This window comes from Haemorhous mexicanus, chromosome 5, assembly GCF_027477595.1.
Source record: "Haemorhous mexicanus isolate bHaeMex1 chromosome 5, bHaeMex1.pri, whole genome shotgun sequence".
In the NCBI taxonomy this organism is placed as follows: Eukaryota; Metazoa; Chordata; class Aves; order Passeriformes; family Fringillidae; genus Haemorhous; species Haemorhous mexicanus.
This window is the reverse complement of record NC_082345.1, coordinates 41,676,467-41,699,451: the sequence shown is the minus strand read 5'-3', so window position 1 is coordinate 41,699,451 and position 22,985 is coordinate 41,676,467. Positions and strand designations below refer to the sequence as shown.

General features: G+C 38.5%; 1 protein-coding gene across 4 annotated transcripts; it reads right to left on the bottom strand.

Moving 5' to 3' along the window:
• Positions 1–417: 417 nt before the first annotated feature.
• On the bottom strand, positions 418–21,840 carry MDM1 (Mdm1 nuclear protein). 4 transcript variants are annotated; one of them, XM_059846950.1, is made up of 15 exons: positions 21,580–21,838; positions 20,564–20,669; positions 19,076–19,428; positions 18,516–18,632; positions 16,618–16,761; positions 14,929–15,062; positions 12,702–12,801; positions 9,515–9,553; positions 8,974–9,149; positions 8,307–8,588; positions 6,472–6,617; positions 6,249–6,349; positions 5,090–5,330; positions 3,955–4,023; positions 418–1,736 (listed from the first exon to the last, which is right to left on the bottom strand). In XM_059846950.1, the coding sequence occupies exons 1-15, from the start codon at positions 21,733–21,735 to the stop codon at positions 1,630–1,632; spliced, it is 2,271 nt and encodes a 756-aa protein (XP_059702933.1). In that variant the 5' UTR covers positions 21,736–21,838; the 3' UTR covers positions 418–1,629. The 4 variants fall into 4 exon arrangements, with proteins under 4 accessions (XP_059702933.1, XP_059702935.1, XP_059702934.1 ...); XM_059846952.1 differs by lacking the exon at positions 21,580–21,838 and adding an exon at positions 21,112–21,208; XM_059846951.1 differs by lacking the exon at positions 9,515–9,553 and having other exon boundaries at positions 21,580–21,840.
• Between the last annotated feature and the right edge of the window lie 1,145 nt (positions 21,841–22,985).

Sequence of the window (22,985 nt, the reverse complement as noted above, 5' to 3'; positions counted from 1 at the left end):
CAGAAGCCCTTGACATAAAATAAAATACCTTGATTTGTTTCAAACAAGTCCACTGGTAGGAAGCTACTGTAACATACAATTTCTGGAGAAACGAACATCCTTTTCTAACATCATCAGTTCTGGACAGCACTAATTCACTCACTCTTTAAATCATTTGTTGAGGACTGACCCTTGGGGCATTGCAGCCTCTCCAGCATGTGTAGCACCCATCTGCTTTGAGTCACCATTTAAAATACCTGTAGTCAGTTGTGATTTCTGGTGTCAAGATATCTAGCTTCAATAAATTACTCTTTCTGAAGATCAGCTCTGAGGTAACATCTTTCTTAAGTCTACAGATATTCAAGCTGAACAGGTGAAACACAGAACAGAGAAGTGCCAATGTAATAGGCTCTGCCAAATTAGCCAGAGTAACTTAAATAGAAACAAAGCAAACAACCGTTTTTATTTTCAGTAATATGCATACATAATTACATACAAAATCAAAATGCAATCAAGTGTGTACAAATTTCAAATTGTTCTTGTACAAAATTTTCAAATTAAGTAGTATTAAAACCTGAAGCCACACAGAGAACTAAACTGCTTGCTAGTCACCTATTTCCTCTAATTCATTTTAACTTGTCTGCATCACTTGGAAAGATAAAATGAGCTGTCAGCATAAGTCACAGACACTTTTCACTATAACAATCATAATGCTATCAGTCTCCCCAAAACAGGAAACTAAGATAAGAGTTAATTAAAATATAAAAGTCAAAGGAAAAAAACCATTCTTTTGAGTTTACTTAAAGAGATCACTAGTCCTACATACCTGAGTTTGAAGTAGAACTGGGGAACACCACTGGTTAAAGTGGCTGAATTTGCTTTTTCTAGAGAAGCTGAAATTAACACTAACATGGACCTTAGTCTACAAGACAAGCATTCATATTAGTATAGCTGACAAACTGTGTACTGTACTCGCTGAACTCTGACAGTCATCCTGGCCAAAAACCTGTGGACAATGAATAAACCATAATGCTTTGCTTTTCTAAACTCCTGTTTGTTCCACAGTTAATGACACTCCTCTATGTTATTGTCATTAAGAAATCAGAATTTTTTGGTAAAAGGTTAAAAGCAGTGAGTAGTAAAAGTAACTCTTTGTTACAGCACTGTGTTATGCTGACAATTCATGCACTAACATAAACACATATAGAACAGCTGCCCTTAAGGTAACTTGATAAAATAAAGCAACTGAGATATTTGGTCAATCATGGTGCTGCCCCTGAATACTGCTCCAGGTCCCACTGCACAACTGCAGCAGAATACCTTGAAAAGTCATACACAGGTTCCATAAAAAAATAATTATCTCAGTGTCAAAAGGTGGCATGGCACTGTAAAAAAAAGCCTCACAAGGCTGTTGTAACATAGTGAATTAAGACCTAACTCTCAGATATAAAGAACATTAATTTTCAACATCATCAGTTTAAACAGTTAATTTTCAATTGGGATGGCACGGCCTAAAACTTGGGCCATATCAATGGCAAATGAAAGGATGCTGTGTGAAACCTACAATCAGAATTTTTTAAAAATGTACACAACAAGCTATACAAAATACATCATTTTACAGAATAGCTTCTATACAACAGGAAGGAGAGACTATGCCTTGCCCCAGAAATCCTTCCTCTTCTGAGCTCGTTCCAGTATCTGAGATGCAAGAGAACTGGATGCTGCCGAGCGAGCAGAGATCTGAGACAGCCTGTCATCTGCAGGGAAAGCAAGAAGGGAAAAAGGAAATAGGAAGATTAAACATACATGTTCAAACACAGCTGAGATTTTTTTAATAGTTTTTATGCCCTCTTCCACAATGGATGCTAAAATAGTACCACAATACACTTCAATTCAATTATTTGGCAACTGACATGCTGGAAAAGAGCCTCACAAGGAAGCCTCTAGTATGTCAGGTAAGTTTAAGAGAGTTAAGTGCCCACCTCTTGAGAAATCCCAGAATGAGCCCCCTGTGTTCACCTGGGAATTGCCCAATTCTCCAAGTCACCTTGATCTTTACTCTCCTGTGTCAGAAGACCTCAGGAATTGTTCCTCTGCCACTGAAATCTATATAGATTAGACTCTGGTAATGACATGTTCTTGAAAGCAATCCACTGCTTCAAGCAAAGCAGACAACCTTAGAATAATATGACTAAAATATCAGAAACCATGCTGCCAAGAAGAGCCCTTCTGTGCCAAATCCAGCTAGTGTGCCAAAAGCTGCTAAAATGAACGTGTCTTCTGAAGAAAACAGAAGTTCACCACAAAGACAAGAAGAAGCAGGCTTCAGACATATACTTTTGAAGGGTCTTCCTTTTGAATACAGGGTCCATTTCACACACAGTAAAACTCCTAAAACTGATCAGTCTTGATGTTGCTTGCCTGATAAAGCACATTATAATTCTTCAATAGCATCATTAAAATGTTGCTACAGGTCTGTCAAGATGCTCTCTATGAAAAATGACCTTAATTACACACATTCTCCTGCAATGGATTAGAAAGAACTGTATCACTAGCTACCAGACCCCTCATCAACAACAAGAAAAAAAAAAATCCAGGAAAAAATTCCTCAACTCAATCCAAACAGCACCAATATTCCGTCAGTTTGAATTAACTTTTCAGCAGAGTTTCTAAATTTTAAAAATACAGTGAACCTAACAGCCTGTAACAGGATCACACACTACGTATAACAACTATATTCCCACATATGAGAAAACTGCAAACTGTACTTCTGCAAACCAACATGTCATTGGAATAACTCCCAGGTTTGTACCTGAACAAATATGGGCATACAAAGTATCTGGGAGCTGGCACATTTCACCTGTTTCTGCAAGCTCATACATCACCATTCAGCTCACAGGGAAAAGTAAAAAAGAAACAGCAGCTACAGCATTTAATCTGTGGGCAGCAATCTGTGTGCAGCAAGCTGCAGAGTACTACAGGATTTTGCATGTTTTATGCAGTTGCACAGAAGCTTGGCTGAGCCATCTGCACCACCCACATATTTTGCAGCCAACTGCAATGAGTAAAACAGAGAATCAGCCTGAACCTTGGTTAAAACCAAGGAGCAAAGAAGCGCCAAGGGGTACAAAAATAAACTTTTGGTGGTATAACTATAAATAAACTGCAATCAAATTCAGATATAAACCTGCTCTGCCATAATCTGAGCTGAACCAAACACAGGTGATTGCAACTAGCACAGCACCACACCAGGCTCAACCTCAGACACCACACTAAGAAAAAGTGTATGCCAGATACAGCGCCTTTGGTTGACTCATGCTACTGAGTTTATTTGCATCTGCCCACAAAAAGGCCAAGAAGATGCAGCTGTGCAATGGCTGCTCTCATAGACTGACTTTAAAATAAACATTAAAAAAAAAACCCAAAACAGCAATCAGAATAGCACCATGCCATAAGCACCCCTAATACACTAAGCAGAGGACAGGTGGGAAAATTAAAGTCAGAGGGATCATTTTATGTTGCACATCTGGGGCTAAAGTCTCAGATGCAAAACCTTTATCCTGAAGTTTGTAGTACCTTTAAAGTTGCAACCAAAGTTACTCCAGCTGCAATTTGGGCCATGTTGCAGTTTCCTTTGGTTGCTATCAACACAAGGCTTAAAAATGTATGGGCAGGAAACAATTTAAAGTATGGATCTAACCAACCTACAGTAACCATAGAGAGCCACAATGGCCTGTTAATTTTCAGCCACATTTAATGGTTTATTCATATTACTCTAAACCTTCATATTCCTACTTCAGATTACTAGGTTGAACATGTTCAAATTATTTTGATAAAAATACGCTGTAGCTATTTAGGCAAACACATAAACCACTATTACTTACTGCATTCAGAAACATCTCACGTTCATGCAAAAGTTAAAATTTATTTAGGCTTCATGCACGATTTACAATAATACTTTGGGACAAGAAATACCTTCATCGTTACGGTTTCTTTCCCGAAGGGGCAACTGGAAAGTTCTCACTTTTGGATTGCCAAGATTCCCTAGAACAAAAAGTCAAAAGGCACAGTTTTGAATCATTTCAAAATAGACCAAGGAAAATATTTAATTTTAGAACACCTAAAAATGTTGTAACATTATTTCCAAAACAAGAGTCTTATAAATAGCATACATGAAAATTCTCTCAGACTCCTTTACCCTAAGATGAGGTAAAATAATCCTGCTCCACTGCATTCTTCTCAAGACACCATTCTTTGGTACATGCTACAAGTCACTTAATGAACTGCACTCAAGGTGCAGAACTAGAAACCAGCACAAATTCTAACCTTTCTGAGGAAATTCTCTGCATTTCACCTTCCTGTTTAACCAGACAGCTGCTTGTTCTGTTCTAGAATAGAAATACTACTTTTTAGCTAATCTCTGTAATCAAAGGACCAAGAATTGTAGGACCTGAAGCAGCTATGGAAAATCTTACTAGAATGGAGACTAAGGGGACAAGGAGTCTTTTCTTTATCAAATTTACATCCCCAGTACCCTAAAACATTGTTAAAAACTTTTGAAATGCTTCAGTACAAATCCCTCCTCAGCCAAGAAAAGGTTTTTCTCAATATCCAATAAACCTTCCAGAGACAGTGCTCTACTTTCTTTATCCTGCAGAAATAATTTTAAGCAGCTTACCACTCAGAAATCCACAATTCTTTCAAAATAATACTACATCACAGAGGTCCCACTTACACACTGCAGTTAGCAATTGCAGCTGGAAGAGTCACACCATCCAGGTGCAGCTTAAATATTAAAATTTAGAGTGGTTCATGCTAAACCAAATTACTCTCATGAGTAGTATTTATTGAAATTAATAAAGGAAAATCAGACAACAAACTGATCACTGTAATACAGTGATATCAGTGCAATCTGAAACTAAGGTGGATGTTGTGCACATTTCCTCAGCAAGACTAACCAACTATGTAGTTTAAAAGTTTTTGGTTTTAAACAGCACATTCCTTGTAGATACTGTAAGGCAGCAAGCTCAGCACCTCTTGGCCTAAGGACTGCACAGTAGTCATTTACATCCTGCATCACTCTAACACAAACTTAATAAACAAAACCCACCATTATGCTGGAATTCTGGATCCTTAAGAGTCCCTTGAATACGATGAGAGGGACTCCAGCAAGGCACAGAGCAGCTTTTTGCTGACTTTGACTGCTCTTGATGGGCTGAAGCATGAGGAACTTGCTCATCAGCAACCCTGTTAGGAGGCCACTGATCCTGCCTAAGTGGTAGAGGATCCACAGTTCCCAGCCCAGCAGGTGCAGAGTTAAAGAGTAAAGTGGCTTCCATTTTCACATCAGGCTACAAACATAATAGAAAGAAAAAAATAAGGAAGGATCAAAAAAAGCACAAAACCACAACATCTCATATACAGCCTCCAAGTACAGACCCTCACATATGCAGTAAATGTTGACTTTACACTTTAATACTTCTCATGCAAGTACTAAAAGAAAAAGTATTCCAAGCTTGTGAGTGTAAAGAAAATCCGTTCCTAATAAAAAGTATTAAACATGGACTGAAAGTAATCTAATCAGGTCAAACCAAGTGCTTATTTTCTAAAACTGTGATTTTTTTTTGATTTTACAAGAACATAACCAACACATGCAATTGTGACTGCCTCTATTACAGAACTTACTACAGAGGATGTATCCAGTCAAATGATAGCTCTCTTTGTACAACACACACAAGCACAACTTGACAAAAAACTACCAACATTTTGAGCATAACAACTCCTACATGTTTCTATTTTTCTTTTAGTAACTACCAAAGCTGCAAGTAAAGTAAAAGCAGCACAAAAGTAAAGGAAAAATGAAACTATTATGGCACACTAACCTATCTTTTAAATAAGCACCCAACCTCTTCCGCTTGAATTTCATCCAACTCAAGCAATCCGGAGTTGTGCCCTATGTCAATGGCTACAGTAACATTAAAGGGAATTTCTACTGGCAACCTTTTAATTTTTCTGTAAATGGATCATGTGCATTTAGCCAAAGAGGCCAAAATGAAACACATCTAATCTCACTCCAGTAGTCTCAACTCCTTTGTTTGACACCCCAAAAAAATCTAAGTATTCAGACATACCCTTTTTAGTCACAGATACTGACAATTTTAAGACAGCAACTAACAACTAAAGAAAAAAAATTGTTCAAGAAATTATTAATTATTACCTTAAAAGAGCATTCCTAAAATTCATCATAGCAAGTTTGTTTTCTGGCTCACCTGGAAGGACTCTTTTTTTGTAGGGTTTGTTGCTAAGTTTTGCTTTCTCTGAGGTGAAGATGAAGACTTGAACTTAGGAGCAGATGCTAGAACAGTACCTCCTATTGTATTGGAAAAGGTGAAAAAATGCCTTATTACATTAAATAATCGAATAAATTAATTCAATTATGTATTTTTTTCTTTAGTTCTTAAAATACTGCTTTGCATATACAAGTGTTTTTACCAACAGCTGGGGTAGCGCGATTATGATGAGCCCTCGGGGTTCCTGCAAGAGCTCTCAGCTTCAGAGTAGGGTGCTTGCTGCCTCTCCTTGAGGATACAGAAGAATCTGACACAGCTGCAGAAGTGTTCAACACTAAGGCACTCTCACTGAAAAAAAATGAGTAATGATTAAAGGATTAGCTAAGGAAGGACTCAGGAGTCTTGCACTCAAGCTTTGTTTCCAGTCCATTCCTACAGTGAAGCCCAAGACAAGACAGTTAAGGCCTTAACATCCCAACAGCCTGTAGCTAAAACATTTGCTTGCCCAGGGGAGTCCTGGATAACAGCCCTTAAGCCTCAATTTCTGTATTTTGAACAGTCTCAAGCTATAAATCCAGGCTCCCTTTGTCCTGAAAAACCCTGAGCATACTGCTGTACAATACAGAGGCTCAACAGGAGGGCTGGAAAACTTTGAATATGGTTGCTGCCTTAGAGGTGGGAGTGTTAGTTTGACATTCTTCAGTCAATTTGGTGTAACTGAAGCCAAATATCCCAAATTTCTGTACCTGCTAGAGCCCTTAGGCTATTAAATACACATCATAATATAATGTAAATATATATCACACATTATATATGTATATATAATATACATCAGCACTACCACTTCAGTCCTCTGCCTCCAGGTGTATTTCAAAAAGAGCAGCCTATCCACAACGTGGAGAAACCTGATTCTATCAGTACATGATAGACACATCTAGGCAAAGAATTCCTCATTTCCAGGTCTCAAGAAGGTGTAACATGCAAACATTAAGCTGCTCTGCATGGCTGAGTCCAGTGCACATCCCAGAACACACAGAACCCTGCTGCAAGATGACAGAAAACTGACAATGTCAATCAGAGACATCTATGAACTAGACTATCTCTAGAATTAAATAGAAACTTAGAAAGGTTTCTAGATGATGGTTTTGAAAGCCTGCATTTAATAACTGTTTGAGTCTAAGATCTCAATTTATTTTCTGTTTGAATACATGGTATTACTCCAAATGGAGACAATTACAATTACTTACCTTTGATTAGTGCTGCAACACCAAAGATAAAATGCAATGAGGAATATAAAATGTGTAGCTGACAGAGCTACAGGGATCAAAGCTATTCAGAATTATATGTCTATCAAACTAAAATACTGTTCTACAAAAAAAAAAGGGGTAGCCAAAACTTGCACAGTAAAAATCCAGAGACTTCTGAAACTAGACACAATTTGGATCTCTCAAATATCAAATACTGTACTATGCACATACTGAGCTGATCTCCCAATATTTGTATACACCCCTCCAAATTCTTCCCACCTGTGCTTAGTAACATAACGACCAGTGATTACTGGATATTAGTTATTTTTTTCTCCCAAGTCCTTAATCTTTGTCCATGAAATGTTTTAAGAAAAATAGATGTCTAAGTACAATATTAGCATGTATCCTGTCCTATCAAATTCTACATTGTCAACTTGAAGAAAATCGTGAGCTTTAATTTTCACTAAACTTGGCTGCTGTGTAATGAACAGTCTGTTCTAAGAGGCCCATACTGCATATTTCATAGTTTTGGAAAAAAAAGTATTAGAATCATTCATGAGTCTAGAAACTTCTGTCTTGCAAGTAAGAAATCCAGAATTTTTAATCATAGGTCCACTTCCATCAACTAGCTCAATGTCTTAAACCTTCTCATTCCTTATTGTACTGTTCAAAACAGAAGTATTAACACAACAATTTACACTTTCTTAAATACAAAAACGATTTAACCTACAAATGTATATATATATATATATATATAAATATATATACATGAAAAAACATTCAGTTTTACCCTTCCGTTTTCTTATCTTCCTTAGCATCCTTATTGTTTTCTTCTAATTGCTGGGCCATGACTGCAGCCTGTTCATCGGATTTTTCTTCCTCTTTCTCTTCTGTTGATTGTTGATCTTCCCTTTCTTCAGTACCTTCTTGTTTATCCCAAACTAAACGTCTTTTGACTGGAACAGTTAAAGCATCTGACATGTCTTTCTTTGTGCTGTCCTGAAGAGCTTGTTCTCTGGAGTCAGGTTGCTGTAGCACTTCAGAGCTTCCTGCAGCCTCTTTTTCAGAAACACTGGGTAAGAAAGAACACAGCATTTTGTCTCTCTGATTTGCACAATATACATGTGTTTATACAGAACGTATTCATCCAGTTCAGTTCTTTGCAAGAAGAACAGCTCAGACATTAAAAACTAATACAGTTGACATGATGAATGGTTAAATTGCCACTGCAGTTTTATCTGATGCTTAAGCACATCTCATTTTCAAACTAGATTTAAGGAGACTTTCTATATTACCATTTCCAAAAATGCAGTGTAAATTGGGGCTGTATTTTCAATTTAAACAGCAAATTAGATTATGAGAAGTGCTCAAAAAACAACTGCTTCCATACAAGCCTATATTCAGTATTTTGCTCAGTTTCAAAGCTGCAGAATAACAGGCAGGAATGACAACCTTACCCAGCAAGATCTAGTGCTCTGATGTTGTTGCTGATTCCTTCTTCTGAACTGGAAGTTGAGGACACATCCCAAAGACTGTTATTATCAGACAGGATCTGATTGAAATGGTATCGGGAGAAGTGCGTTCCCTCTACTCGTTGCCTGTAAGCCTTTGCTCTTTCTCGAAGCTCTCTCACCTACACATCGAGGTTTCATAAGTTTCACAGCTGTGTAAACTTCACTATTAAGCTACTATAAATATTTGCATTAGCTACTGGCAGCTAGAAGAGAAAAGCAAGTTATAATACATAATATAGGGCCAGCCACAGCACAAACACTGCATTGCATGCCACAGTACATGTAGGAAGAGGAAAGCGAATATAATATATTCAGTAAGCATGTTTGAGCCATGAAGCCAAAGCGAAATTGGTAATTATTCATTCCATGAGCACAAAAATTTATGCAGTAACTATGAATAAGCTTAGTGCTGGATTCTAGTTTTTCCATCAGCGCTCAGACACAGTGCTCCAAACACTGAAAGAGGAACTTGGATGCAACCAACCTCCATATACCACATGGAATTTAGGGTGTTTTGAGATGCCTAAAGAGAAGAATACAGGGTTATTTTTAAATTTCTTATTTTTCCTCTCAACACTCAAGAGTGATATTGTTATTATCACCTTTATAACTTTACTTCAGTCTAAGTAAGAAGCTAAGTACTAAAAACCTGTCAACATAGCTCTATGCTGCCTCCCTGAGATTCAATAAAAAGCTCTCTAACAAATACAGTCTGCACTGGCATTCCACCAGTTTTTTGCCAAGCTTGAGGAAATTAATTTATATTTCTAAATATCAACACTCAAAAATACATTCCCCACTAACTTAGGATAAATTCAAATCAACAGATCTATGTGTATGTGCAATACTGAGTTTGTATGCTGCAAACACTACAATTGTCTCTAGCTATATAAACATTAGGGAAAAGTTAAGATCAATACAAGAACTCTGGGTATTGTATGCAAGACATAGCATCAAAATTATTCCTTCTAGGCTATCAGTAACTGCAAGAATGAGATACAAAACTGTTTAGGCATCAGTTTTACTCCAAAAGAGTAAAAGTGATAAACCCCCCCTTTTCAAACATTAGACATCATCATTTTTACAGTTAAGACCATTTAAACACTTGTTGTCTTGTGTCCTTCACCCAAACACAATTTAAGTGCAGGGAGAAAAAGCAAAACCAAGAAGTTTATGTTTAAATTATTAAAAACAATTTTGTGATATCGTGTGAATTCTGACTTACTAAAAAAATGGTCCACAGGAAATAAGTATTTGTCAAAGAGCAGGAAAGTAATACTGACATTTCCTCTACCACATTTTCATAGCTTTTCTTTTTTATTCTTCCTTCATGATAGATTTCACATCATTCCTCCTGCAAGGAACAGAGTTAGTGGGCTAAACTCAGCTAATCCCACTAAAAGTAACTGGATGCAGCAGATGGATATCCAGCTAACATCCCACAATTTGGCCCACTAAACTTCTAAAGAATAGCCCATTAAAAAGATATGCTTGTCATTTACAAATTTGATGTGCAAGCAATTTACTGGATTACTCACTTAAACTAGAAGAATAAAAAAATTAATTATGATAGCCAGAATAGAAGGAATGTAAATCCAGAGCAACATGGTACTGCAGGGGGAGGAAGAATACTAAGTCTCCTGTGAAGAAGTACAAAGGACAACCATCCCCTTCAGCAACTCAGCAGGCAGCATTAACTCAGCAGGACACAGGCCCTAGGGAGTCCAACTGCAATTATGAATTGCCCACATTAATTTTTCAAAAGCATAATTAGAAAAGACTTTTTTTTGTTCAACTGCTGAAAAGCACCCTTAATAAATTGCAGAGAAGTAGTCTACAAGTAATCACTATGGCTAAGGTCACACCAGGATTCCATAATGGCATTTGCCTGTTTGGACTCAGAACTTCAGAAAGCCTGTTTGGACAGGAAGTCACCCATTTGCCAAGTAACTTCCTTCTAGTTTCCTGCAAATCTCTTTTCTGCAAGAAGATCTCTGTGGAAAAGTCTGATGCACTCCAAACATATCTTGACAGTGTGGGAAATCCTTGATTTTTCATCCACTCTAATTAAATGCCACATGTAAAGTTGAACATCCATTCTGCACTTGCAGTCTGCTCATTCTTTCCCTTAACTGTACAGCAGTGACTCCCCCCAGCTGACTGTGCCACAAACACACCATATCCCAAGGCTCACCCTTTAGTTGCCTACCACTCAATTGCTCTTGAAGCTGAGCACTGCTCTTTATTGGTTTGAACATTTCATGAAGCAGTATCAACAAATCAAAGTATTATATGCCAGAAAAATGACATAACATTCTACAGAAACATTCAGTATACCACTTAGGCTGCATGCAATAGTTCAAAATGTTTTGCAATCTTAATTACAGTAAATCTAATGCATATATCAATGCATATAAAATTTAAAATATTCCTTCTTTTCAGTCCTCTAACATCCCCTTGAGACTGTTTACAAAGAATGGATTGTCTCATGCATGCATACACAAACTCAGATTATGAATCATCTCATACTTTAATACACTTTATATATTGAGATCTATTTCTCATTGTGGATTCTGTATATATTCTGAAATTCTTTTTGCTAAAAGGAAAATTACTTGCTAGATTAAACCTAGCAAGAAAACACAGAACTGAAAGCTACCAGACTACTCCTGCAATTCTCAGAGAACCTTATTTTCAAAGAGAACCTATATTCTCAAAGCCCAGCACCCTAGAACCACTTCCTCCAGTTCTACCTTCCCATCACCATGGTCCAAAGTGATAAGGAAATTCACATTTCCAAGTATTTGCCCCACAGGTGCCCTACAAAGGCTCCCTTTTTCAGCTCATAAAGGTTCCTCTATCTTCTCTATCATCTATCAGGGACAAGACTACATCAATTCAGTGAAATCAAGAGTTGCAGAGCATAGCTCTAGCAGTTTCTTAGCACACTATTAATGGATTTGATTTCCTTGACTAACTCAGGAACACTAAATAATGCTAAGAAATGTTGTAGTCTTGAAGCTACTCAGCATTTTCACAGCTCTGTCAAATGACTTCATATACAGTACAATATGGATTGCAGTTTCTGAATAAATTACAAGAAAATACAGACTGAAACTTGCAAGAAAAATTCTCTATTTTATGTTGTGTATGACAGAACTCAGTGGACTGCTTTGAATGGATTAATGCATGGTAAGCTACCAAACTGAGCCTGATTATAAAGCCAGCCTAGGCTGATACATATGTTGTATGTTTTACATAAAACATACATTACATATGTTTTAAAACCATTTTGGTTTTATTCCCTTGGAATCTCCTATCATTCAGCCCTCTATTTTGAACGCTGCTGCTTATTACAACTGGGCTGAACACCAAGAATAACATTACCTGCCACAAGGAATGATCCTGATTGTATGGGAAATAAAACTTCTCCCTCACTTTGGAGGTCACATTAATAAATTTTTTTAGTCTCATAATCTTTTTTTTTTTCCTTATGTATTATACTGACTTGGCAGAATCTAATTGTCTTTGTACACTCACCTTTGGGAGCTTGAGCCATTAGTACTACAATCTCAAAGCTGTACCTTATAAATAACACAATTCAAAGTTTTTGCATCTAAAAATCAAACTACAAAGCATACTTGGGCTTCAGCTTTTCTAAGAATACTCACCTGGTTGTGAGCTTTACTCTTAATACGAGACCAAACTCCATCTTTGTAGAAATACTGGGCTGGAGACAAAAATTTTGACCTATATTCAGTGTTCATCTTCCTAAGAAATCAAGAATGAGGAGAAAAAAAAGAGTACAGATTGATATCCAAAATACTCTTTAAGAGCACTTTTAAAGTTACTCAACAAGCACAAATATACTTGCACCTAAAGGCCAGTGAGACACAAAAACCACATGCACAAACAAGAACTCATACCAACACAACTAGGAAAGCTGTGAAAAATACTCATTCACAGTTGGCAGTCCTTCAAGTACTTACTCCTACTGTTTTTTCCTTGCAACACCTCTACCAGAAGCTTTTGCCCTGACAGCCAGAACATAATACACACATCAGCCTCAATTACTTCAACACAAAGTGTGGGACCTTGATTTAAGTCACTGATGAAGGCATATTTAAATAAAAATGCAGGTTTGGCATTAGTGTGTGTGAGACATTTCCTTCTATGAACTCCATTTTCAAGGCTCTCTGCATATGGGTGGGGTGAGCTGCTGGGGCTAGAAACATCTGACTGCCAGAACACTGGTCAGTATAATTCATCTATGTCCTACTGGCTTTGCTCTTCAAAAGGCCTCAGTACTTGAAAAGCTGGGTTCATTTTTCCCTTCTGCCACACACATACAAACACAGAAAAATTAACATCGTGTAACCTAGAGCAGGCAGTTAATAGTACTTCAAGTCCTTAAGTACTGAACTGTGGATGTATCTCCTTAAATCTAAAGATATTTTTGGATTTAATCATGCTTCAGAACATTACCAACTTAATTTTTATATTTTCAGCACGGGGTGGAAAAGCCCTATTTTTCAATCCTTCTTCAGAAATAGGTCATAAAAGCCTGAAGTCAGAGAACAAAATGAACCTTGTAAAAAGGAAAATATGAAGGTCGAAAAACCCTCTATATACAAAATTTCTCTCACAATGTCCTTTTCTTCAAAACTGACAGAAATCCTTCAATTTTGGTTGCTAAACCAACAGATTAGCACAAACAACACAACACTGCTGAACCTGGATCCCAGTCTTTCTTCTGCAAAAGCAGGCCATGCTTGCCAGCTTGAGTACAAGTAATAATCCTGTCTGCATATTGAGAACTTGCACATTTTTCCACCTATTTGCCCAGTGAGAGAGAGAATTTTAAGAGAATTTTGTCTTGTGCTAATACACTGAAGGCATAAGAGGTAGAAATTTGCCTTTAGATGAAAAGAGCCCCAGCAAACGATCAAGAATTTTTTGCACATTACTCACTGCAAAATTGACTACAATCTACTGCAAAGAGTGTGAAAACCAAGTAGTTAAAGGTTTCAGCTGTACTACATCCACTCACTTTTCCATAAACCAATTTTATTTCATAGAACTTTGGGTGATCATTTTGTAATCAAATTCCAATATCCACCAGCATTTGGGCAGGTAAGTCTCCCCTCCCATCTTCAATTTAATGCCTTAACACTGCCACAAAGAATGAATGCAGTTGCTGGGGCATACATTAAGCACAAACACAGGAGAGATGGAATAATCTATGCAATTTAAAGCCCACTTCTTGGCTTTTACTGCTCTTGACATATCTCAGATGTGTATGAAATGGAAATACAAGTTCAATTCTTGCAATGTAGGCCATGTGGCAAAAATAAAAAGAAACTATGATAGCACTCAATAACATACAATTTCACTTCATTTCCATGCCTGCCAGATTACTCTAAACAGGATAATTTCTTTCCTTTACCTTGTGTGTTTGCGTTTGGAACACAAGGCTTTATGGACCAGAATAAGCAGACATCAAGTACAATCACCACAGTTTTAAGGTGTGGAGTGGGCACAGTCGATAAAGTAGTTTGAAAGGTTACTATGACTTCCAAGGCACCAGTTGAAAGTTTAGCAGCAGCACTGCACTGATTCTATTTCACTCACGTTGCATTCATTACTACTACTGTTATTGTATCACAAGGTTCAACTGAACAGGAGTGGTTACAAAGCTTCACTTCGCTGCCCAGAGAAGAGGATGGAAATTAACATCTGGTTTAGATGTACCCACAAGCAGCTCAATCTCAGCGCTGCAAGGAGCATTTGGCCCTGCAATTGCAGCATGGTGTGGTTAAAGGTCCATAGTCCATCATCCTAAATACTGGGCCACTGTACACCTACTCACTAGTCTAGGTTTTCCTATTTTATACATACCCACGACTTGTATGTAAAGTGAGGGGCTTTGGACTGATATGTTGCTTATTATTTTGTTTAGGATGTTTCTGTTCTGATTTCCCTTGTTTTGTTGCATCTTCTGCTGGTTTTTGAAACGGTTCTTCCCTCTTACTCTAAGGCAAAGATAATTTTAAAAATACCACATTAGCTAACAATCTGAAAACCCTCATATTTCTTTTGACATCAAGCACTTGCAAACAGTTAATTTTTGTTAGCTGTTTTGAATACTTAATACAAACGAGAATACCGCATTCTTTTTTAACATAAAAATAAACTAGCAAAATGCCAAAATTATGATAAAGTGCAACATTCTGTTAGCTAGATGATTCATTTTGACCACTTTACAGAATTACTTCAACATGAAACATAGAAATAAAATAATACAATATCTACACATTCTAACCTGAGTCCAAAAGTTAAACTTTAAAACATTTCCTTTGTTTTATAAATGTTTCAATTGATTTGCTTGGATTTCACACCAAGGATTTTTTTTTCTGATTATTTCATTCTTTCAGAAATGCAATGCTTGAATTCTGATTATGCTAGAGATCTTCACAGATATTGTTCAAATTCAATTTTAAAAAAAATTTAGGAGCCCACCAAAATCCCCCAAAACCTTTTCAAGATATTCATCAGAGACGAGGTATTGGTACAAATAACAAGCTTCTAGGCATTTTCACAAAAATTCCCTTCTCATGACTCCTCTTACTTCATTTATTAGCTGTTCTTGAAAAATGACCTGAAGTTCCAGTATTAAAACCAGATAAATGCTTCCTGAAAGTCTCAGGCTTTTCAAGCTTTTTTCATATCTACTAAGAGGGAAAAAGGCAACATAAAATTTCTCATCCCCAGATGCAATTTAAAGAACTGGGCAGATCTGAGTTTTAAATGATAAAACCTCCAAGCCCACAATCCCCTCAGAAGTACCAATGGCTTAGTTTAAGCCAAGGCACTGCATGCTAAGCACACCTTTAGACCAGCACTGGTCCTAATGAACACCTTGTCTCACAATGGCCCTTTCTGATCTGTCAGCAACAGAGAGGGGTGGTGAGGAGACTCAGATTAACTGGGAGCATCACACAGCTGGTACAACCCAAGCCAGAAGATTCCTAAAAAGCCAGAATGACAGCTTTTTGGAACAGGTCATAAGGGAGCTGACTCAGAAAAGCAAAAAAAGGAAGATGTATGCCCAGTGGAAGCAAAGTCAGGTGACATGGAAAGAATATAGAGATACTGCTTGCCACCGTGGGGAGAAAATTCACTATCTCTCATTTATGACATTCAAAAGTTCCAGACCTCCCATCTAGCCCTACTGCACACCAAGATACAACACTAGTACCAATCAGAGTATAAATCAAAGATTTACATAGCAGAAACTATCCTAACTACTAAAAATAAAGTGTCAATTGGGAACAACAACAAAAAAAAAATCACTTCAAAGCTCAGAAACTGAAAAAAATGCACTACAGAGGACACACTACAGCGCCCCCAAAGAACAAAGCTGTACAGAATTCTTTTTGGTCTCATACAGCAAAACCACTACTGAGTCCAGTGTCACGAGCAACAACAAAAAATTTCAATCAAACCCACCCCCATACAGAATAGATCAAAACTGCAGAACTACTACTAAAGCATTTCTTTCTGGGAAGTATTTACTTGTTAACACACCAGAAATTCTTTCTCTGCTGAACCATCTCTCTCTTGTGGACTCTTAACAGGAGGAGACCCTTTGGAATTTCTCTCAAATGCAGTTTCAGAAGTAATGGCAGGAGGTTTAACCGGAGGTATGGATTTCTTTGTGTTGCAAATCAGCTATGTGGGAGGAAGAAAACAAAACAAATAAAAAAGTGTGATTTGTTTACCTCAAGGCTAAATTTTCAAAGTCTGTTAATTTAATCACACAAATACACTCATATATGAGCAGAGAGACAGTCATCTGTAAAAATACAGCATGTGTAGACTATTGAACTTCTAAGAGAAATTAAAGAGAAATTTAAATACATTTAAAAGTGACCAAGTCAGACACAGTTAAACCTGTGATCAAACACTGTTCTTACTGAAATTTACTATCAGAGGTTTTGTTTATTTGTTTTTTTTCTTTTTTGTTCACCTTCAGAGCTATATGTAGGATCATGGTTTCTTAAAGGCACGCCATAAAACTTCCATATTAGTCCTTAGTACATGTCCTGTCCATAAGTAACAAAAAACTGCTCTGAGTTTTAGAGCTGGATGCTTAGATCTTGGGCAAATTAAAATCCACTCCTTTTCAACTAACATAGTATTATAAATCACGGTGGAGAATTTGCCTCATATGGGATCATGGAGTTCCAAATTTCAAGACCATGCCATATGTGAGAAGCATACATTTTCCATACATTTGCTATGAGAATTTAGGTCTGAATTATAACCTAACTTGGATAACTTTGATATTTTCACAGAATCTCTTCAAGGGAAAGGGACTGTCAGTATCGTGGTATATTCTCAGTCATATCAACAGTGAACAGTAACAACTTGCTAATAATGTATAATTTTTAGCATTAAATTTTTCCTAAGTTTTACTTATCCATGGATGTATAGTGCCTACAGACTTATTCTCACTGCTTCCTCTTCTGTGTAAGCTGTGAAAAAAAGCCTTTCTTCTGAAAAAAGCACAGTGCTCACGAGCATTAATAATGAAATTATCAAACTGATTGCACACAGAATCGAATGGAATTCTCTTTGATTTTTCCCATAAGGTGACTTTCTGAAAACTGCCTCTTCCTCAAAAGGTCCTTTGGCTTCTCTGTACTACTATCATGTATTTCAGTGAGTTTTCATTGGATAAGGGCTGCTGGGAAACATATCCTGCAGTAAATCCACCTGCTTGGTACTCCAACAGAAAAAGACAGGATAGTGATTATCTTAGTTATCAACATTTATTGCCTCTGTAAGATGCTGCTGAAGAAAGAGAAGACAAATGCAGAAGTGCCAGCTTTACACTGTAGAATGACCAAGAGATGGAGTCTCCTAAGTTCTGATCCCAGTAGCAGTTAATTAAAAACACAAAGCAGTCTCACACTCAGTTACTCTTTGTGGTCTCATCAGAAAAAGCAGCATTTTCAACCCTACAAAGCCCAAAAGCTCATGAAATGTATTAAAATGTCACAAGAGTATCTTAAAATCAGAAAACTTCACATTTAAATATAAGCTGTTCTCATGAAAGAATAGAACACTAGAGAGACACACTTTAGGGCTTAGAAGTGTATGTGCACAGAGATGGAGACTGAAAATAAGAAACTGGGGCAAAACAGGTAAATTAATGCAAACAGAAGAACAGGACCCTGCTAGAAAGAGCAAAACATAAGGCCTAAGGAGAACAAATACTTAGGCCTGACCACAATAAAGAATCACACGGAAACAAATCTGATTATGCTACACTTTTGTATAGAGAGAAAAAAAAAGTAACAACATTAAAGTTTGTTGTTCCTCCACCAAAAGAGCAAGAAAAAGGAAATCTTTTTGAAAGGAAAACTTTGCTGATACATAAAAGAAAGTATTAATTTGCTTTTTGGATTCTACAATGTTACCTGTTCAGCTGCAAGTATTGGTGACTTTTCCTGAAGACTCTTCCAGACAAACTGGCTTTGATATTCAGAATTTCTGGGGATATTTATATCTGCTTTCCTCTGAAGGGCTTTGTGAAACTGACAATGAAAAAAAAAAAAAAAGAAAAAAAAAAAAAGAAAAAAAATACAGTGATTGTTCCCTTTCCTGCAATATTTTGCAACTTAAACATCTTTCAATACACACTTTCAAAACAATGGTTTGGGTTTTGGTTTCAAGAACAAAATTAATGAAAAGTACATTTTCTCATTATAGTCAACTACCCCAAAAATCTACATATTACTGGCTAAATCCTTGTTGAATTGAAATCAGCAGTGATGACACATTCCAAAGATGCAAATGAAGAGCAAATTCTATTGAATTAAGAAACTTACTATTCTCCCAACAAAGAAGCTACAAGAGTATCAAAATATAAAACCAAGGAAAGAAGGAAACAGTTCGACAAGAGAGTCTGAGCAGGAGTATGAAATTACTGTTAGCAATTTTTAGACTGGTCAATTAAAATAAAAACATATTCCCTTACCCCATTACCCATTTTTTCTGACTCCTTTTTTGGAGATGAAAATGCTATATTTTGATTTGGTGGAGCTTCTGAGGGTGATTTCTTCATGTTGTTCTCTGCAAGGGCAAGAGCTATTTCACCACCAGAATCTACCACATGTGACTGAACTTTTGGAGGGAGTTGGGGTCCTTCTGGTGTTTCAAGTTTCTCCTGATTCCCATTATCATTGTCGTGGTCAGTGTGCAACTCTGCAGCTTCAGTCTTCAGCTGGTCATTCAAATCACAATCTCCTGGCCATTCAAGGGACTTTGAAATCTGTGGATTATGGTATGGTACCCTTCTCTTGGAAATGAATTTTGGCTCCTTCGTGATTCCTGAGAAAAAGCCATACTAGATTTAAGAGAAACATTCACTGAAGACATAATATCACTCTATAAAAACAACAAAATGAAATCACACAACTGATTACTAGAAAGCTTGGAGCAGTGACAGAATATGAATTATGGGCCTGGCTGTGAAATTCTGAGTTCTTTCCTGTCTGCAAATGACCTTCCTTTCCACTAAACAGACAGGAATATGGTGAACCGTGTAGGATTAAACCCTGTAAAGCAAAAATGTCCACAGGACAATCCTGTGCAAATCGATTCTGGGAGTTGAACAACAAGAAAACTAACACAGACAGTGAAAAGAACATGGTTAACCCTATTGCCAGTAGTCCTCAGCTACACGGCCATAATTTAGAACACTTATTACTGTAAGAATGAATGCATTGTACTCTAATTAAACAGACTGCACAGTGCAGTTGCAGCACAGTTTTTTTACTCTGCCTTGCGCCACTACAATAATTACTATTTTTTACTACTCTTTTTCAGAGCACTGCAGTTGTCATCACTCTTCAGCTTACTCCTCTTCCTCAGCTCTTTACAGATCATTCAATCCAACTGCTATTTCCTTTTCCTTCTACTTTCTATTCCCACACTTCCCTGTCATGATAATGTCTACAATCCTTAAATCCTACACTACAGTATCACAAGGTTTTCACTGTAGTGGCTGACCTTCTCTTTCAGTTAGCTGTACCTGTTAGGTTCATAACAATTTTACTCTATCAAACTTTGCCCCAATTTAGTCTCCCTTAAAAATGGGATTGTATTTACTATTCCCATACATCACAAATAAACCAATCCCACCCTCGACATACCCTATATGGAGTTACCACTGCACCTGTGTTTCACGTTTGGGTCTTAGTTTATGCTGCATGTCAGAAATTACTTTTTTTTCCCAAGGTTTATATAAATAGCACTAACTGAAAATAAAGTTTCAGTGTAGCCATAAAGAATATGGAGTTCAAAATCACATTCTATCTAAATGATGAACAAGACTAGACTTTTAATTTAATTACAAAGTGCACAAACCGTCAACACCACCAGTTCACTGTGACCATGCACTCATCACAGTGAAGCCATCCGGGCCTTGGCTGCAACCAAGGGGGCAGTTTAAAGGGGCACTTACCAAACTGATCCGACCGAAGTCCTGCCCACAAGGATTTCTGCTGTTGGGACGGGCTACAAAACTCTGGGCTTCTCCATTTGAAGTTTCTCTTGTATTCACTCAATCCCTACAGCAAAGAGAGAGGAGCCTGTCAAGCCACCGGTGCACATCTTGCTTCATTGCTCCCGCCGGTAACAGATCTCCGAAGGGAGGAAAATCACCCACACGCTGCTGCAGGATGAGCTAAGCCGGCAGGTTGCACTGCATCTTCCAAACCCACCCCGTCGGAGAACAAAAAGTACTGCTGAAAAAATGTGGAAGCATTTCATGCACCAAAAAATAACGTAAAATTAAAAAAAAACATGTCTTCAAGTGAATGGTTTCAAGAAGAAACACAGTCTGGACCCGCTGTCACCCGCACGACAGAACTCCTGTCTTTACCGGCCGGTGCCGCAGCGCAGGGGCCTTCCCTTCCCCGCTAGCTCAGGAGTGGCCGCAGCCCCGCTCCTGCCGCTCCCTGCGCCCGGGGCCGTGTCCGGCCCGCCGAGCCCCGCTCCCGTTCGGCTCACCCTGAACCGCAGGGGCATGGTGCAGCCGCGGCCACCGCACTGCCGGGGCCCGCGGCCCGCTGCCGGCCCGGCCCGGTCCGCCTCCCCTCGGCCCGCGGGCGCCTGCGCGGCGGCCGCCTAGGGCGGGAGGGGAGGGGAGGGCCCGGCCGAGGGGAAGCGGCGCGGCCGGGCTCTGAGGGCCGTGTTGGCAGCGGCCGCCGCTCGCAGCCATGCTGCCGGGGGCTCTTGCCGCCGCGTTGCCCACGTTAAAAGACTGGCCCCGGTAATGGTGATGTGCGGCCGGCGCTGTGTGTTTGGGGAAGCACAACGGGGAGGCACCCGGTGTTAATGCATCGCAAGGCCCGCGGGATCTTGGGTGCCTGCTTACAAAAAAAAAAAAAAAAAAAAAAATCACGGGTTGACGCATGCAGCTTTAGGCTGCTACAAATAAAGCGTTTCGAGAAAGGCAAAAAACCCCAAGTTTCTTACCCTTCTGGAGCCTCTGCGATGGCGTGTCAGCTGCCGGTCCGCCTTCGCCACCTCAGCCGACCTCGCCACCCGGTCAGGAGATCCTAATCCACCTTCTTGTTCAGATCTTCCCTCGGGGGTCGCTTTTCTGACTGCCTTCCCCCTGCTAATCACCATCCTGGCTGGTTTTGACTGTATCACATTAAAAAGAACGGAGAGGGTGGTAAAAGAAAAGTGCAGAGATGGACGTAGCGCCCGAGAACGGCCCGGGCGATGTGTTTGCACTCCCTGTTGCCCCTGGCTGCGACCGTGCCCGTGTTCCCTGTCCCCAGCGCCCGTTCTGGGAAAAGAACTGTTCTGTTCTTGAGCGAGGGCTTTGTCCCCCTGCCTCTCCCGGGCACAGGAGTGATGTCAGTGCCAGACTCACTCAACTCAAGCAGAGTTTAGGTCCGCTGGGACCCTGTGTAACTGGTGAGCACCAATTTGTTCCTGTGGATGTGAGGCAGGAGAGAGCACCGATCTGTAATGAAACGCTTGCGAGCAAATAAAATGTTCTTCTGTGATGTGAACAGCAGCGGGAGAGCAGAAGAAAGGTGCTGCATTGATAGTATTTTCAGGTTTCACGCATCTTTCTTCATGAATTTCAAGATCAAGACAACAGTTTTGCTATAATTTACTTGCCGATTACACTTGAAACCGCTAGGTCCACCATATAAAGTTGTTTGGTTTGTTATTACAGTGATTTATTTAGTGATTTTCAATCAGATCTAGTTCAGTACATTTTCTAAAGTAGTGTGCAAACTTGTTACAGAATGTGAAAAGCCAGCTGGCAGAAATGGAATGTTCAAAATACGTATTCCAGGTTTGCCAGGAATCTTTCCTCTTTGATATGTATGGAAACCAGGCCAAACATAATTTCCGTATGTTTTTAGGGTGTTTTTCAATTACCAAACTACAACAATGCTTTTATAGATGGTTTGGGGCCATCTGAATTTGGAGATGGATTTGATTCTTTAGTGCAGAAACATAGTAGGACACCACGCCATCCTGATATGCAGATTTTTGTATTTCTTCATGTCTCTTTTTATTTTTTAAGATAAAACACAATAAGTTATCCTGAAACACTGGAATTCACATGCCTCTTTATGCACTGAATGAAATTGCATTTTAGATCTTCTTATAGCTGTGAGATAGGAATAGCTTCTGTGGGGGAAGCACTGCAATAAATATATGTCAACCATTGAGCTACTAGTGTCTTTACCTCATGTTTTTTATCACTGCTGATGCATACCAGCCTCTTCAGGTTCAGTGTATGCATTTTACTGAACATGCAGGTAATATGATGTAAGGCAGTATGATGTAAGAATGCTAAGATGCTTAGGCCAGTAACAGTATTTCCATATAAGAGTTGAATAAATAAATGAACG